This window comes from Furipterus horrens, unplaced genomic scaffold, assembly GCF_987537825.1.
Source record: "Furipterus horrens unplaced genomic scaffold, mFurHor1.1.pri manual_scaffold_5, whole genome shotgun sequence".
Classification (NCBI taxonomy): domain Eukaryota; kingdom Metazoa; phylum Chordata; class Mammalia; order Chiroptera; family Furipteridae; genus Furipterus; species Furipterus horrens.
The window spans coordinates 189,914,202-189,933,507 of NW_028327175.1; the positions used below are offsets into that span (position 1 = coordinate 189,914,202).

General features: G+C 39.1%; 1 protein-coding gene across 7 annotated transcripts in view; it reads left to right on the plus strand.

Moving 5' to 3' along the window:
• Positions 1-19,306, plus strand: part of VTI1A (vesicle transport through interaction with t-SNAREs 1A) — a 337,855-nt gene that overhangs the window by 205,242 nt on the left and 113,307 nt on the right. For 4 of the 7 annotated variants that reach the window (XM_090278593.1, XM_090278597.1, XM_090278599.1 and 1 more), the window contains 2 exons: positions 6,439-6,509; positions 7,158-7,219. In XM_090278593.1, coding sequence (XP_090134719.1) covers positions 6,439-6,509; positions 7,158-7,219 — 133 coding nt within the window. Of the gene's footprint in view, positions 1-6,438; positions 6,510-7,157; positions 7,231-8,212; positions 8,486-19,306 lie in introns of those variants that run through there. The other 3 variants (XM_090278598.1, XM_090278600.1, XM_090278596.1) reach the window with 2 other exon arrangements.

The following is a 19,306-nucleotide window of genomic DNA, read 5'->3' on the forward strand; positions in this document are numbered from 1 at the left end:
TGAGCATCCATCAACTCTGCCTTCTCATAGAAAATATTTTAACCTGCTCGTCTCCAAAATACAAGTACAATAATATTTTTTAAGTTCATTCAGCTCAGTCTTATAATGGTTCAGGTAGCATTGTTTTATGATGGAAAGCAGTGATGCTTTTGATGGTACAAGCTCTGCAAAGGAAGTCTTAATCTTTTGTGATGCCAGGCCAGGTCTTTAGGAACTGTCTGGCTAGATTTGTAGCTCCCTGCTTCCTACTTTACTCCTTCTTGAGGCAGGAGTGTTGAATGCCTATTGTATACTATCCCCCACCCCACGCCAATATATTGAAAAAGAGAGGAAATATTCAGCTAAACCTATTTTGCAGTTTGTGAACCCACTGGAAAGGGCCAGAGAGCAAGGATATGATTCATTCTGGATAATTGTGAAAACAAAAGCTCACTTTATAAATTTGAATGAGGAGCTCCCCGGAGGATTCCCAGGACCCCTGTGGAAAGGAAAGAAGAAGTGCAGGAAGGAACTTTGCTTCCCAGGAGTTTATTTATCATGCTCAACCCGACATGTAGAGTTCCGGCAGGCAGCGCCGGTTAGGGTTTTCTCGTATGCTTCCCGTTGTTTCTCGCTCTCAAGAAGGTGCTCACACAGTCAACAAGTGAAGTATTTATGAAACTTATAATTTCTCAAATTATTTCAATAAAGGAATTACTCCCAATTTTAAGGCACTGTGAAAGTTTGAAATTGAAAACTCTAGAGTCAGCATATCCCACCTGCATTGGTGTGGGCCTGTGACCTGGTATCCTTCACTGGTGTTTTTGTTATGTTCTTATTCTGTCTCAAGTTAAATTACTCAAGAAAAGTAAATCAGACAGTGTTCCTAATTTTTAAATGAGAAAGTCCCTACATGTAGAATACTATTCTCACCAAAGATAATGTGTTTTTGAAATAATCCCCTTTAAATTATTGTCTTGTTTTATTTGGGTTTGATTGGAGAAAGGGAACACGTAATGAAGAAAGTTACATAACTGTCTTTGTATGAATTTTTTTCATTCAATAAGAGGAAGCATTATCTAATATGTTTGGCCTGGAATTTTCTTTGTTGAGGTATTAAAATTGAAGGTAGCAAGTAAGAAATGAAAAATAATCGTTTCCAATAAAGGAAAAAATAAAATAAACAAATGGGACTACATTAAATTAAAAGGCCTCTTCTGCTAGGCTAAAAAAAACATCATCAAAGTGAAAAGGGAACAGACTGTACGGGAGAACATATTTGCCAGAGATACATCAGACAAGGGTTTAATATCCAAAATATATTTAAAAACTCGTATGACTCAACACCAGGAAGACAAACAATCCAATTAAAAAATGGGCAAAGGACCTGAACAGACACTTCTCCAAGGAGGACATACATACAGCCCATAGACATATGAAAAGATGCTCAAAACCACTAGCCATCAGAGAGATGCAAATTAAAACCACAATGAGATATCAGCTCACACCTGTCAGAATGGCCATCATTAATAAATCAACAAACAAGTGTGCATGAGGATGTGGAGGAAAGGGAACCCTAGTGTGTACTGTTGGTGGGAATGCAGACCGGTGCAGCCACTATGGAAAAGAGTATGGAATTTCCTCAAAAAACTAAAAATGGAACTGCCTTTTGCCCAGCGATTCCACTGCTGGGAATATACCCTAAGAATCCTGCATCACCAATTCAAAAGAACCTATTCACCCCCATGTTCATAGCAGCGCTCTTTACAACAGCCAAGTGCTGGAAACAGCCTAAGTGCCCATCTGTAGATGAGTGGATCAAAAACCTGTGGTACATTTACCCGATGGAATACTACGCAGCAGAAAGAAAGAAGGGACTTTTACCTTTTGTGACAGCGTGAGTAGAACTGGGGAGAGTATTATGCGAAGTCAAAAAGCCAGGCAGCAAAAGACAAATACCATATGATCTCACTTATAAGAAGAATTTGATGAACAAAATAAACTAATGAGCAAAAGAGAACCAGAGACGTGGAAACATGGAACAGACTGACAGCTGCCAGAAAGGAGGGGAGGGGGCAGTAGTTGTGGAAAGCAGAGGAAGGGACTAGTCAAAGACCATCTATGAATGACCATGGACATGGACAGTGGTGTGGGGATTGACTGTGGCAGCGGGGAGTCAGATGGGCAGAGAAAGGCAAAGGGGGAAAAATTGCAACAACTGTAATAGAATAGCAATAATAATTTAAAAATTATTATTATTATATTTGTGTGTTATGACCAGAATACATACGCCCTTGCCAACATCTCCTCTCCCGCCAGAGAGGGTTAACGCTTTTGATGCTGGGCTAGTGTCCAGGAGGCAGAGAGACCAAGGGAGGGCATTTATGACTCCTGAAAAGGCCTGAGCTCTTTACGTCTCGTTCCATTGATTCCTTCAGGGTCAGACTATACGTCCATTCAGAACAGGGTTTTTCCCACGTGAATTTGATCAAATTATGGATCTATTACCTGTATTTCAATGTGGACTTCTCCAGTGCCACACTTGATATGCTTTGAGAGCAGGAATAGATCACACCTTTCATCTACTACATTTTTCACTTATTTCATTTTCTCATTGCTTTATTCCTTCCACAAATAATTACTGGGAACATTATGCTGGTAACAGACATAATGGTAATAATAAGGTAAAAGTAATCTTCTACTGTCTATTCACTTGAAATTAAATATTATAGTACCATCAATCTTGATAGGAGAAAATATTATATAAACAGTATTTTGCTGAAATAATTCCAGCATTGATGGTGTTCATCGATACTAGGACTTTTAAATAAAAAGTGAATTAAAATTGCTATATCATGTTAATTAAAGGAATTCAATGCAACAATAGTTTCTAATAGAATAACAAAATTCAATATTAGAGCTGTTATGAAAAAATTCAATCCTAGTTGTTTCCTCCTTCTCAACTCTCAGTATCATCTTCCAACTTTTATGATGCCTCCTGAGAACTACATATCTTATCCAATTTTACCTTAAGAATAAATCTTATGGAGGTAATAATAAAAAAACTTGTGTCAAGCTGAGAGGAGATGGTATAATGGGAAAGTACTATCCTGGAAAGAATTTTTAGAGTTCTATAGGTATCAAAAAATATATTTATGTTATTGTACTTCAGACTTAGTATTTGGATTTTTCTCTCATGAAAGGAATATATAGTACCTTCCTTTTTCTGATGCGCCATGAAATACAAACACTAATAGGACATTTGCTCTTTACTAAATCTGCACTACTAGCATGGAAGTTCCTTTAGTGCAAGGGCTGGGTCTTGTTTACTGGCCATGTCCCCAAATCCACATCTAGCACAGAGCTCTGGATTCACTGATTATTCACTGAGTGTGTTGGTTTTATGACTATACAACTACATACATTTACATGGTGCCCTACAGCTTTCAAAGCAATTTTACTGAAGTTATTTTATTTGGCTATCACAACAATTCTGCGAGAAAGATAGAACAGGTATTTTAACCAGTGAACAAAATTACAGTTCAAGTGGGTGATGGATAGGAGGTAGTCAAGGTCATAATCATTTATTGGGTTTTTAACTATCAATTATCATCACCCAATAAATAGGTATTGTTATAGACCCGTCACTGTGCTAAATATTTTAACTGATTTTATCTTACTTAACTCTTACAACAACCCATGATATAGAACTGTTTTTATCCCCGCTCTAGAGATGAAGACCATGAGGCACAACAAAATTGGGTAACTTGTGTGAGGCCACACAGCTGGCGGCAGCGCTGAGGTTTAGGCTCAAGCAGTGCGAGGTCACAGTCTGAGCTCCCAATGTGGCCTGCCCACTGCGCTACAGTTCTCAGGATGTCCCTCTAAAAAGTTTGTCGGTATGCACACATGAATCAAATAACTACCATGACTTTTTAAAATTATTTGCTGTCGTTATAATAGATGCTTTTTCAACATTTCTATAAATTTATTAGCCAGAGACGATGGTTGTTACAGGTTATAGGATACAAGAGAGGAAGAAAAGAAATAGAGAATAAGGTTGTCAGACAAGTTGCCAAGATTAGAAGAAAAGCAGGTTATCATTCTTCTATTGTAGAATAAGGCACCTCCCAGGTGATGGAGAATGAGTCCGAGAAAAACTTATTTAATGCAGCTGAATATGTGTCAGGTCTTGTAAAAGATTCTCCAGTCAGAGAGGAGCCGACCACTGCCAACCAAATGGGATGATCGCAGCAGGGGGAGACCTCATTGGCCCTCAGCAGTGTGGCTTTTTTTTTTTTCTTTTTTTTTTGCATAATTATAGCACAATATCAAAACCAGGAAATTGGCATTGATAGATTCTATCAAACTTACATAGATTTCATCAGTTTGATATGCACTTATTTGTATGTGTGTGTGTGTGTAGTAGTTCCATACATTTTTTTTATTAGTCCCTGCACCATTTCCCCATTTCTCCCCCATCCCCCTCCCAGCTGATAACCCTCCAAAAGATCCCCATACTATGATTCTGTTCCTATTCTGGTTTGCTTAGTTGAACTTTGTTTTTATTTTAGATTCAGTTAGTTGTTGATAGTTGTGAGTTTGTTGTCATTATAATGTTCATAATTTTGATCTTCTTTTTCTTAAGTCCCTTTGACATTTCATATAATAATGGCTTGGTGATGATGAACTCCTTTAGCTTTACCTTGTCTGGGAAGCGCTTTTTCTGCCCTTCCATTCTAAATGGTAGAGTAATCTTGGTTGTAAGTCCTTGCTTTTCATCACCTTGAATACTTCTTGCCAGTCCCCTCTTGCTTGCAAAGTTTCTTTTGAGAAATCAGCTGATAGTCTTATAGGCACCCCTTTGTAGGTAACTCTCTGCTTTTCTCTTGCTGCTTTTAAGATTCTTTATCTTGAACCTTTGGCATTTTAATTATGATGTGTCTTCGTGTAGTCCTTTTTGGGTCTAGCTTGTTTGGGACTCTCTGTGCTTCCTGGACTTGTATGTCTATTTCCTTTGCCAAATTTTGGGGAGTTTTCCTTCATTATTTTCTCACATAAGCTTTCAGTTTCTTGCTTTTCCTCTTCTCCTGCTGGCATCCCTATGGTTCGCATGTTGTCATGTTTAAAGTTGTCCCACAGGTTCCTAAGCCTCTCCTCATTTTTTTCAATTCTTGCTTCCTCATTGTGCACTGGTTGACTATTTTTTTCTTCCTTAAGTTCCAAATTACTGATTTGAACCCTAGTTTCCTTCCCTTCACCATTGGTTTTGTGTCGATTTTCCTTCGTTTCACTTAGCATAGCCTTCACTTCTTCTCTTATGCGTTTGCCTTACTCAAGCATATCTGTCAAGCCTATGAGCATCTTTATCACCAGTGTTTTGAATTCTGCGTCTTTTAGGTTGTCTATCTCCTCCTCTGTTAGGTTGGCTATCTCCTTGTCGCTTAGTTCTCCCACTGGAACCTTGATCCATTCCCCCTTTGGGCCATACTTCTCTGTCTCCTCATCTTGACAGGCTCCTGTGGTTGTTTGCCTCCAGTGTGGCTTTTTAATGAATGTTCCTACCTGCCCATACCAGTGTAAATGTTTGGAAGCTGTCTCCAGCTTAAGCTCTCCTCAACTACTTATTAAAGAGTGCACCTCACCCTGACTCAGATGTGCAGAGTAGCTGAGAACACACTAAACTTTAAGGGAGCAGAAGCCTAGAGATAGTTCCACTACCAATGAGCTGCTGTAATTGAGAGTATGAGGACTATTTATGTGGGGCAAATACATTAAAATCAACATTGTTCTAAATGGAGTTTCACTTACATATGCAAAACAGTGCAGTAATGAAATAAGAAAGGTAGAGTAGAATCAGTAACATGACTTATAACCTGTAAAAACTAAAGGCTAAATGTCATGATGATAATAGACCATTGGACGTGGGCTCTCCATGTTGGCAAATAATATGCTGAGGTGGCCTTGGGCAAGTCATGTCACCTTTAAATCATCACTGCCATGCTGGTCATGTTCTGTAGGTTGACTTTTAAATCACATCTCATCATATCTAAAATAAACAGGTAAATTCATAAAATACTTTAAAAATATTTTTCAAATACAGTGATACCTTGGTACTCACCATTAATTTGTTCCCAAACTCATGACGAGGGCTCAAACTGACTAGTCCCAAAACTGATGAGTCCCAAAACTGACGAGTCCCGAAGCTAACCAGTCCTGAGCAGGCACCGAGTACTGAAACAGTTTTTTTTCTTGTCAAAATGCAATGAGTACAGAGTTTGATGAGCTCTGAAGCCAGTGAGTACCAAGGTGTGACTGTACATGTATTGAAATGTGTGTCTGATGTATAATGCACTCTTATTAATTCTGTACCCATTGTCATTTTGGCACTTCTGCTGAAAGTTATTCTCACTTAACATCCAAAGTCATCTTTCCTTACTCAAATTTTCTCTTTCATAGAGCAAATTGGCCAGGAGATGTTGGAAAATCTCAGCCATGACAGAGAAAAGATCAAGAGAGCACGTGAAAGAGTAAGTAGAAGTGATACAGTCTTTTCACAAAATCAGTAAGTGATGAGACATAAAGTCAAGGGTCTTTGACACATGCATAGAGAGTTACAATGACATAGATCTAAGTACTGTGTATATAAAAAGGGCTAGGGTGATAGAGGAATGTAAGGTCTGGGGACAAGGAAAAAGAGTATGGGACAGAAAAAAAATAAGCTGACTCTATGTCCCCATCCTGACATGCCCCCACGTTGATATTTTATTTCGTGTTAAAGCTGAAAACAAAGACGTTGGGGGAGATTTTGGAGTATGTCAGGTCTTTTAGAGTGAAATCTAAAAACATTAATTTTATCCTCCCTCAGTTCATTTTGTTTCCATCTATATTACTAGAACTTTGCACATTTACAAATTGGAAAAATAAATATACTTCAAACTTTGTCAGCCATTGAGAATTTGCTTTTATATCCAGTTCAAGTATCCAGTTTAAAGCTCCTTGGATTAGCTATAATTTTCTAAATCTAAGAGTTTCCAGAGATTGTATAGGTGTCAAGAATGTACTTAAGTGCATTTTTTTTATCATGAAAGAAAATTGTTTGCCAGTGCACTTTAAAAATAATGCAATTGCCTGAAGTTTGGTTTTGTTGTGTGTAAATGCTGCTTTTCTTCTCCTAGCTGCGGGAAACAGATGCTAACTTGGGGAAAAGCTCCAGGGTTCTGACGGGGATGTTGCGAAGGTAAGAACAAGGTAGGGACCCATCTTTCTCTCTCTCCCTTTTTTTAAACTGTGTTTTTCATCTCATTGCAACTGGACATTTTTAAAGCATGCCTGCTTGTGCTCTTAGGACCCTGTGTCAAGACCCTTTTGAAATGACAGAGCACTGATATTAACACTTGTTTGGACAGGGTAACACCCTGAGTACCTTAGATTAGAGAGGAGGTTTGAGCTAGGGGGGATACCTCAAGCTATGGAAAAAATTAGGGTTAGACATGAAGTATTTTTTCATAGCCTGAGGAAGGCCCCATGGCAGGAGCCATGTGATTTTATTTTCTATTTTGGGAGTCTCTTTCTTAGAGAGGGAATGCAGGCCTGCGGTACCAGGAGCCGCCCTGGTATTAGCTTTGCACTGTGTTCCTTTGTTTTCATTTCTTTCTTAAGAGGTGCTGTTTGGGGAAACTTCTCGATCTTATGTATACTTAAAGATGGTTTTTAAATTTTAAATGTCTGAATAATCTGAATTCACATGTGCGAGCAAACAAATGTTAATGTTTTATGTTAACCTTTGGTTGATGGAGAATATTTAGGAGAGATTGAAAATAAATAAATGAGTTCAGATAATATTCTATACCCTGTATTTTTCAGAGTGGGATATGTTTTCATTGGTCTGAAAATTGGAGCCATTTTTTAATTTAGATATATTCAGCACATAATTATTTTACATTCAGAATCTACCAAATAAGAGTATTTTTGAGGATAACCTTCACTTTGGAATTGTGGCTAGAAATGGGAATGGGAGATGTTGAGAATCGCCTGTAGAATAACTTCATTGGAATTATAAAGAAGAAAACCTTTTCTCTCATTGATACTATAGAGACAACTATTTGAAAATAAGTCAAGCCTTCTCTGATCATGTATCCACATATAATAACTTGCTAAAAGTATGTTCGCTGTGTTACAAATTGATTGCATAAGAACCACTCAAAGGTCTAGTGGCTGATTTCTCTGTCAGGCTGAGCAGCAGCAAATCTCAAGCTCTGGGACACTTTCAGCGTTGACCTAACTTCACAGGCCCCTCCTTTCCCTGCATGCACCGTCCCCATTCAGAGCCATAAGCCAGCAAATTCTCTGATGAAGAATAATATGTAAATGACCTAGAAAAACTCAAAATCCACAGAGAAGTGGCTATTGAAAGGAATGCTTCAGTGCCTATAGACAATAAAAAAGGAAAAAAGGAAAGCACTCTCTCTGGCTTCCCTGGGAGGGCCTGCGATGTGAGCTGTAACGAATATTCTGCATATGTCTCCATTTTGTCAAATCTCATTAAAGTGTCCTCCTGCTTTATGTCAATTGAGCTGTCCAAAAATCATTCATCATTTTTAGTGTAGAAAAAATCATGCGGTTATTTAAATAATATCATATTAATGTTAAAGTTCAGCTGTCATTTAATGGTATGGCTTAATCAGATGTAGCATTTAGGAAAAATAGTTTATTCAGGCTCTGCATGGCTTTCAGGTTGGCAGATTCAAATAAGGATTTATGAGTTTCTAAACCAGTGTATTTCTATCCGTGTTTCTGCTTGATGTACCTCACCCTCTTGTGCAGGGCACTGCAGACAGTTATTTCAACAAATAAAGCATCTCCTCATATTGTGTTTGAATAAATTTGCAAGTCATTTAGAGAGGGTGAAGCACAAACAACTTCGGCCACCTTTGACGGGGCTTTCTGTAGGGAAATCATACTAACGTGGTCGATTCAGAAGCCCACAGAAGAAAATTACTCCGCTGAAATCTTCTCGGGGTTCTCTTTGTAGGCAAACTCAGTCAATCACTACTCATCTTCTTGTGGGATCTGTCTTGAGTATGAACAGAAATAAAAAATCCCCAGATGGACATCACCTTGCTATGTCTGAGCCAAGGGGACTGTTAACTCCACCCGTACATATGGGTGACTGTTTTTTGACTCAGTACAACTAGAATCTTGGTGTAAGCCAAGATACCCAAGTACACTTAATCAATACTGTAACCTAACTGAGCCTTGGGAACCACATTCAGATGGTGGGTTTGTTTTAGTTTCTAAGTACCATTCCACATGACATACTTTTTTGGGGGGCGGGGGGATTTGGAAAAGGCAAAAATATTTTACCTACTTCATTATTTCTTATAACAGCCTGGGAAAACAGCCTCTAGGAAATGGAACCTGGGTTAAGTGCCAAAGTCTTTCATTTAAATGCTCTGATGTTGCTTCCTCTGTTCTATCCTCCCAAGTTCACATGGCATTCACTTCCCGCTCTGCTGAGGTTTTATTTTAGAAGTCACATTCGCTTACCAAAACCACTTGGCTATGTCGTATATCGACAGGTGCTTCTGATTCAGGAAGAGTTATAACATGGGACAGTGTGCTCATCACGTGTAAAAGAAATGACTGTCCACTTTGTGCAGTATAACTGCTTACCTGCAGACACTGTAAGCTCGCTTATTTCCATATGATAAATCCTGTATGACTGAGAATAGTCCCAAACCAAGGAATCATTTTCTTTAAAAGAATGATTGCTGGTTATTTTAGTTGTTTAAACTTAGATTGTTTTTAAATGTACAAAATGAACAGAAATCGGCATGCCAGGGCCCCTTACTTGGGTTATTGTACTTATATTTATTAGTCTATTGTAAAGACAGGTAAAACCAATGTTCCGTCAGTGCTAAAGTCTACACGTATAACAACTGGGTTATCTATAAAACCAACCCAAGGCAGACAGGAAATACAATGAGTAAGCAACAGCCACTACTATTTATGCTTCTTAATCTTTTAACTTCAAATGAGGTTTAAAAGCAAATCTGTTTTTCCTTCCTTCCTTTTCCCGCTTATTTGCTTTCTAGGGCTGGAGGATCCTCAGATGAATTTTGCCTTCAGAGTGCTTCAGTCTAGTAAAGAGTATGTGCCTCTGAAGTGCTGTGGGAATTCAGAAAGATTATCTAACTCTCAAGGAAGCTGTTGAAGATTCTGCAATTCCATGAATCCCTACTGGCCATTAAAAAGGGCGCCAGGAGCCCTGGCCAGGTGACTCAGTTGGTTGGAGCACTGTCCCGTACACTAAAAGTCTGCAGGTTCCATCCCCGGTCAAGGCGCATATGGGAGGCAGCTGATCAATATCTCTCTCTCTCTCTCTCTCCCTCTCCCTGCTCTTCCCCTCTCTCCATCTCTCCCCCAACCTTCCTCGATCTCTAAAATCAATAAACATATCCTTGGGTGAGGATTAAAAAAAGGAGGTGCCAGAAAAACAAATAACCAATAGACAGTATGATTTCAATAGCTGTAAAACCAATATGTCTGGGAAAAATAGAGACATAGAAGATGATAAGGAATCATAACAGAAACAAGTTTTGAAAAGAACTCAAGCATGCAGAAAATATTGAGACGCACCTAGTTTAGAGAGAGAGCAACTGATTCAACCCACATCAAGAAATAAATTATTCTTCACGTGACTCCACGATACTTCTGACAGAGAAAACAAAGAAAATTGGTCCATTCAAAATTATAATAGTGAAACTTGACAACAGAATACAGATATAGCTGACTTCCTAGATTTTTCTTCTGTCTTGACATCAGATAGAGAGCTACCTAGACACAAACTGTTCATTTCCTGTCTCTAGACGGAGTTGGAATGAAGCAGTATTTCAGATAATAATGAAAAGGCTCATGAAACAAATGACCATCCGTGTGGTGATTGGGGCCAAAGAAATGGGTTTTTTATTGACTTTCACTAAATTTTATTATTTAACGGGTTGTCCTAAAGTGTCACAAGTAGCACCGTGAGGCTGAAATGTTACTTTTCATGTATTTACAACTATGTGCCTGTTTGTGTGTTTTTTTTCCTCTGCGTTTGACTGGGAAGTCTTATTAGATCAACCAGTGCTGGCAATCAGTGAAAACGAAAATAGAGGTTTTCAGGATTTTCAGTTAGAAAACAAAGGACATCATGACTCTTTCTTTTTACCTCTGCAGGATGAATAATTGATCAGTAATAGTATATTTGTTTCGAGAGGTATCTGAGGAATTCCTTCGGAATGTAACAAAGTTATAATTTGGAGTTTTCACTGGCATAAATTTGGAAGATATTTTATTTATATACATATTTATTTATTTTATTTTTAGAGAGACAGGGAAGGGAGGGAAAAAGGGAGAGAAACATCGCTGTCTCCTGCATGCCCCCAACTGGGGACCCGGCCCACAACCGAGGCATGTGTCCCGACAGGGAATCGAACTGGCGACCCTTCAGTTTGCAGGCTGGCACCCAATCCACTGAACCACACCAGCCTGGGTGGAGGATATTTTAATAAATTTATGTTGGATCATTGACTGCATGTATATATGCTAGCAAAAGACAAAAATAAATGGCATATGTGATACTTTTTTTAATATCTTTTTTGTATGATTATCTTAATATCAAATACTTTTCTCTCTCCCCCACACTACCCATGTTTGCCCCTATCCCACAGTTTTTTTTAAAAATCAGAACCTTCAAAAAGTGAGTTCTGTTTACCCTCCCAACATCATATAGTAACTTAAGTAAGCACGTAGCTAGTGAGAGTAACTTAAGTAAGCACGTAGCTAGTGAGAGGTCTTCGTAACTAATCTAAAATATAAGCAAATCAGATGGTATTAAATGCAGTTGACCTAGCTAGCACTATTCATACATTACTGTTTCATACATAGAATTTTTGTCAGTGCTACTTCTAACTCAATTTAGGGAATAATTGCTACCTATCATTGCTATCACATTTTACATTTTAAACATGGTTTTGTTGCTTTGGTAAGGTGACAGGTAAAACATCTGGAAAAGTTAAATATACTGTCAGAATAATTCCTAAGGGTAAGAATACCAGAAATACCGATGCCAGATCTATAAGCAACAGAAATATAAATTTTTTAAATGAACAGGCTTATTCTTAAAGAGATGAGCCATGACTGAATGGGGTTTTTTTTTGTTTGTTTTTTTTTATCTCCCTTAAAAATTCATTCCTTTCCCACTTCATTTTGCCCAGGAAACATTTTGTTATATTTTAATTGTTCTTATTACAATTTCTGAAAATTCAACAATGGAGTTTTCAAAACTTCTGAGAAAAATGTCCTTGAGAAATTGTGACTCTCGAGTTTTATGCACTGAAAAAAGTATATTTTCTCAAAGTACCTTCCATTCACATTTTCATGTTTCTCTTTTTATCTCATTGCTCTTTCTTGGCCTGTTTTTCTAGTGATGAGCATAGGCCCTGACCTGAAATTAGTATAGCAAACCTTAACCTCTAAGAAATTCTTTACCTTTTAATCACGTGCTTATTCTTTCAGAATAAATTGATTGAATTTGCTGCAGATTTTTTTAGACTTAACAGATTTAGGATCTGAGTTTAGAAAAAAAATATACTACAAAAGGAAAAAAAAATTTTTAATCTTAGTCCTTTTTGTGTGGGTAAATTTATTACTGTACACTTGCCTCATTGCATTTGTCCAATGGCCCAGCCTCTTCAAGACTGACATGGCTAATGTTTTTACCAAACTCAAGAAGGGTTTTGAATTTCTTTATCTGTGTTTCTCTTTAATAACATTCTTGTAACCTTAAACATAAAATTTTGGTTTTGTCTCAGACATCTGAGTGCAGCATTTAAAGTTATTTAATTCTTGCCCTGGCTGGTGTGGCTCAGTAGGGACATAAGTCATAACATGGAGCCCTATTGATTCTGGGTAGCTGTGGCAAGGTAAAAGTCCCATTTATCTGTGATCTGATGTTTTAGACCCGAGACTTCGTGCCAGGGATAGACACATGGACTGAGAATGGACAAATAATAGATCCCGCAGAACAATCCAGGGCTTTTACTAAACGGGGGAATAGATCCTAGGTGGAGAAAAGCAACCAATGTTATCTTCCAGATGTTCCAGATGAACTTCTACTGTACTCTGGGTCTCAGGTGACATGCCTCTCTCTCCATCAATCCTTGAGCAGTCTCCCAGCCAGAAATGCTCTGCCTTTGCTCTGATCCTTCTTCCCAGTTGTTGGCACGTCTCACGAGGCACTGACGCTTTCTGCTTTGCATTGTGTATATTGTGTTCCTTGGCAGCCATGTTTGAATTTTCTCCTAGGTCCTTTTTATCCCCTCCCTCCTCCCCAGAAGGATTTTACACAGTTCCCCCACAATATTGTGCAACCAGCTGCAATACATAGGGGGTGCTCTCTGAGTGAGAGAAATGAAGCCCGGGAATCATTCTAATTTCCCAAAAGCATGGACCTTCCTCAAACTGCCGAGCAGATATCCAGACAGGTGGAAATGTCCGACCCGAATGCTAAGCAGGAAACGTAATCGGAGGCTCCACAGTGACAATAAAATGACAATAGCCTTTAGTTGTGATCAACCATAGCTTTCCTTGCCACTGAGATGGGCCTGTTGACAGAATGGTTTCTGGGAGGTGGTGGCAGTTCTCCTGGCACGTCCCTGCCCTAAAGGCATGAGGAGTTTCTGTATGACCAGGTCGGAATGGCGAGCTGCTGGTGGTCAGGAGGCCCGTGGCACTTAGCACAGGGCCATAGGACCTGGCGCGGGACGGGTGGGTGAGCAGTCTTTGGAAGGATGTTTAAGAATAGTTTCACAGTTGCTGTCTAGGTTCACATGGGTGTCATTTATTGAAACCCTGCAGGTGTTTCTCTATTGCACTTCAGCTACAGTATAAACCTGTTCACTCAAAGATAAAGTGAGTACACAGTAACAGAATATTTTTGTCCATTAATTAATCACAGCAGAAAAGCATCTCATATTTTTCTCAGTTGTGAGCCACAATTTGACCTAATTCTTGAATTACCTTTCTTTCATGATTTTTTTCTTTCCTCCAGCAGGATACAGGCCATTCTCTAATGCGATGTAGAATAGGAAGGGTGCCCTTTACCTTCACCATCAATGCCATCTTTGAATGCAGCCTTGAGCTGTTAACAAGAAGCAAGGAGACCTAGGCCTTCCTTATGAGCAAGTAAAGGAGCCCCAGCCCCCCTTGTAAATGGCTATTTATGAACACATGCCACCACCACCAAACAGCGCCTTACAATCCCAGGCCCCCGCGCCATTCCACCACTGTCCGCTCCATTGTGAGTTAGGGGAGGCCTCTGACCATCTGTTTCATTAAATGCAGCGAACAATATCTGAACTTCATGAAGCGAGCGTCAGGGCCTCCCCCTCCGCAAGCCCCTCCTCCTGCTGCTGCTGCCACCACCGCCACCACCACCATATTTTTTTGTTTGAACGCTCACATTGTAAAGTAGTGTATTCACACAGCAATTTTAAAAGGCTCGCTGTGTTATAAGATGGGACAAAGCGAGCTCAGTAACGGCTCAGGCCCAGTGCAGGTGGTCGAGCGAGCTGCCCCCCAGATCAAAAGTCCAACAACTGTGACTCTTCTTCGGAATGTGCAGTTAGGGAGACAAGGCCAGGTTTATCTGCACAGACAAGAACGAGTTATAGACACCCATCACACATGCAGGAGGACACAAACGGGGCTCCTAATCTTGCAGGATAAGAAAACTTTCCAATGCTGACAATTCTGAGGGCATCTCTGGAATATGTAGCTGGTAGGGGTTTTTCTTCTTCTTCTTCTTCTTCTTCTTCTTTTTTTTTTTTAATTAGTCTTTTATTGCGAGGCCATTGGTAATTATTATTTATGCTTTGGTGCTGTTCCGAAAGTAGCTAAGATTTTTTTTTTTTTTTTAAAGCCACCTTGGGGGCAGGAAATGGCTCCTTCTCATGGTTGCCTTTTATTTTTCAGCAGCGTTTAAAGACAGACTCCTATTTATACCACACAAGCAGTTCTGTCTGCTGTAAACAAAGTAGGTGGCTGGGAATTGTGCTTTCCCAGAAATGTTTTCCAGGGAAGCCATAATAAGAAACAACTGTGAACATCTCGAGAATTTGCCATCTAGGTGTTAAGAAAGAATATGTTGCTTTTCTGAGGAAAAATACCCCATTATTTTGTAAAAGAGTATAAGTATATCCAGCACCCAAAAGTGTGGTTTAAGTATTTGTTTAATTCTAAAGTGTGCTACCTTGCTAGTAGTATTACTTGAGGTTGTTTTCATTTTTTATTTTAAATTGTCTCTTAACATTTTTTGACAATATAGAAGTGGAAATGGCAGGAGGCATAATCACTTTTTAACTTGAATATCCTATTATCAAAGGTAAGACTCCTTTTGCAATATTCCAAGAAGAACTTTGAAACTAAGTATATCAGTGAAGAAAATGCCAGAACGGTATATTTTACAAAAAATAAATTAACTAAAAGGTCGAGAAGGCTTGGACTTCTGAAAGAAATAGCACCCAGGTTTCCTGTACCATTGTAGTACGCCTGGCTAAAACCACTCCACTTTTCCTTCTTCTGATGCCTTAATGATTTTGTGGTGAAGGAAAAAAAAACTATTAGTGTTTGCATTTCCAAGGTGGTTGAAAGTGTCTGAGTCAGGTTCCAAGTGTGTTCATAGAACTGCCCACGCCCTCTGCCTCCCGACCCAGGGCAGAGGCCCCTTCCTGGGGCGGGCCTCACAGCGTGTCGGAACCTCTGGAGTTCCCTGAAAATGTTTGGTGTGCGTGTACATGCATCTTTCTGGGACTCTTCTATAATATTTTTAAGAATCCACAACCAACTCCAAAAAAGCTGAGAAATGAGCAGTTGTTACAAAACTATGTACCATGTCCTATAGCTAAATACCACTCAGCCTAGCCTAGGTTATTTGAAATGTGTCAGCCTACCAGAAACACTTATTTTGAATTTTCCACAAAGTTTAATAAGAAACTTTGCAAGGGTACCTTCTTTGGGAAGTCAGATCATTTATCCAAAATAAGTCCTCAAAGATAATTACAGCAATTAAAAACTATACTATGGGGCCTTCTGATTTATAAGACATGTTCACATACAAAATTTCACTTGACGTAATCTTCACGAGGACTCTGTGACTTGGTATTGCCATTATTATCCTTATGGTATAGTTCATTGAGACCTAGAGAAGTCGAGTCTTGTCCAAGTTCATTCCACCAAGATGGGGCCAAACTTGGACCAATGCGCTGATTTTAGCCACAGAAATCATGTTCCCTTAGCAGTGACAGCAGCGGCAATCTTCTTCAACAGCAGACGTTCAGTGGTTATTGTGTAAAGAGAATGTGTTAGGCATCAGAGTCAACAGACGCTGAACTCTACTCCCAGGTAGCTTCATATTTTTTAAGAAACAGCAATCCCCAGTGGCTGGTGCTATATGGTGAGAGATAAATGCAATAGGCAATGACAACAAGAAGAAATCCCTGAGGCCGGTGGTCAGGTGTGACTATAGAGGAGGTGGCAGGTATCGGGGCCTAACAGTTACTGTCTCATTCTTAACCCATATGTGGGGTATGTTGCTTCCTTTTTTATGGCAGCATCAGGATATATAACTCCCAGTAGCAGAACTTGAGTGCTGGGAGTTGGTGTTAAAAAGATCTATTTGTGCACAACTGTGTTGAGTGTACATAGGAAGTTAACAAACAACTTGTAACTGCACTTACTTATAAAGTAAATATGACCCAAAAGCGTATGGAGAATTTTAATTGCAATGGAGTTTAAGATTTTCTTCAAAGAAATAAGAAAGGCTTGAAGTCACCTGAATAGCTCTAACTGTAAGCACTTATGAAAAATCTTTTCACAAACGTTTTACCCCAATTTTAGGGAGATAGTGAGAATTTTGATATTCTTAACTAAAATTACATTTTTATAAAATTTAATGGCCTCTGAAATTATACTGAATGTTGACTATACCTACAATACATATGATTCATAAATAGATGCAAAGGGTATTGGCAGTGTACATGAATTATTTTATTATAGCATATTAATTATTCAATAAGTGTATTACTTTAAAACACTGAATTTTTTCATATATTTCCATTAAACCTTCTCATCAAATGGATGTATAGAATTTATTAGTACAAAACTTGCCCAGCCAATAAAGAAAAGCATTCATTTTTTATTATGTGTACATGATCTGAAACCATAGCCTTTTAGGTCTTTAATCTGTTTGTTCAAGGCCAAGCCATTTATATGGATATTTTTTAAAGCTTCTGTATAAAGAAAAAAAGAACATTTTATTTATTCACTGGAGTTTTTATGTGCCTTGAAATTGCATAGATAAAGTATTTTCAAGCTCATGGATCTAGAGTAGATAAAAGGTCTCTTATTTTATAAGGCTTTATGTAAGCTTTTCAAAAGTACAGTTTTCACATGGTTAGAATTTTTAAAATAAAGCATTATTTCACTATCATAATTGGAGTTTGATGTAGGCATCTTTTTTCTTCCTTGAATTACATGTTAAATTATATGTCTAAGATAGTTTTTATTGCATGTTAATAGTTCTCTTGTTGGAGAAATTAATTTACTAACCATCATTTTCAGTATATGGCAACTATTTAATATAACTACGAGTGGAAAACTCAAAAAACTCGGGCTTGAGACAGAGCTTGAAAGATACAGCTTGGTTTTGCAACACATTCGTATGAAAATGAAAAATTATTTACCTCCCTCTCCTTAAGAACTTGTGCTAAGCCCGGTAGACTGTGGAAAGGAAGAGGCATTTATTAACTCAGGCAACTGGATGCAGGCCAGAGCCTGGGTGAACATTAGCTGCTGTTAGCTCTGCCATGTCAGGGCCAAGAAACAGCTTTCCCTGGCTGGAGCATTCCCAAGCTATCACGGCCCTCAGACAGGTGGGGAATAAATATTGTAGAATGATGGGACATTTGAAGAGCAAGCTCCTGATCCCCAGCACTCCATTTGGAGAGGCTTCAATTGCAACGAACAGGTGTTCCTGGGAGGAACTGTCCTCAGGTGGCCGGGGGGTGCCATTCTTTCACAAACATAAAAAGTTTCCCTTCGCTCTGCCCGCAGGAAAATTAGAATTAACTACAGCTTTTTCTTTTGAAATGGAAAAGAGAAATAGAAATATGGCACCAGGTTTTGGCTCTGACTGGACTTCCATGGAGCGCATAATCTAGGAAGGATGATGAGAATTCTTGAAGCAAAGTTATCCTTTCAGTTTTCAACCTCGATGATGCTGTAAAAACTGAGTGAATGCAAAGAATCTTTTTACCGATGGGTGTACCTATAAAATGGAATGCACTTGTCTTCTTCTACTACTCGTTTGTTCATTTGCCAAATATTTATTTCACTCGCACTTACAAAGTTCTGAACACTAGGCTGAGTGCTGGGGTTAGGGTGTAAACAGAAAAGGTCCCGGCTATAATAATAGTAATTGGTTGGCACGTGAAAGTGAATCCGAGTAGTCTTTGGGAAACTATGGATAGTAGTTGCGGGCATCAGAGCGGTTTCTTTTTCTGTAATGTCACTATATTGTGGATATCACTAATATATTTTTGAGGAAAACTCTGACTCCAAAAAACCTCCGCTGCCTTGCGGCATACCTCTTCAGGGGAAAGGCTAAGGGAGTAAACCCCGACAGAAAATCCGGAGCCGGAGTCCCTAAGGCGGTTTGACATTGTAGTCAACACCGGCAACTCCTGCGGCGCACCTGAAGCCAAGCTGTATTGACTCCGTCTTTCCCTTGGACCCTTCAGCTGCGAAGAGAGGGGGGGTCTGCTGCATGGGCAACAGCAGACCCTCCATATCACCCTGCCCAGGCTCTGTAGCTTCAGCTTCACTGGAGAGGACACTCCAGCGTCATCGCAAGATGTCGATTCAACACGGGAGGAGACAGATACCGTGTCACTCCCGAGTCGGACTGCACAGCCATTCTCGGCGGTGCAGATAGACTCTTAAGAAGCTACACCATCGTCTCTTGAGACGGACGGCTGCCGACGATTTTTGAGGACATTCTTTTTTAAGTCACATTTTTCCCACAAAGCATAAAATAGTGATATTAAATGAAGTTTTTCGAAGAAAACAATTGTTTTTAATCCCTCTACTGTGAAACAAGCTATTCCCTTGAGACAAGTATTCCCTTCTAGTCGTTCAGTCACAAAGCATGTATAGCCTTATATTGCTTTTTCTCACCTAATAATACTGTATCTTAAGTTTGTTTCTACGTTTCCACATAGTC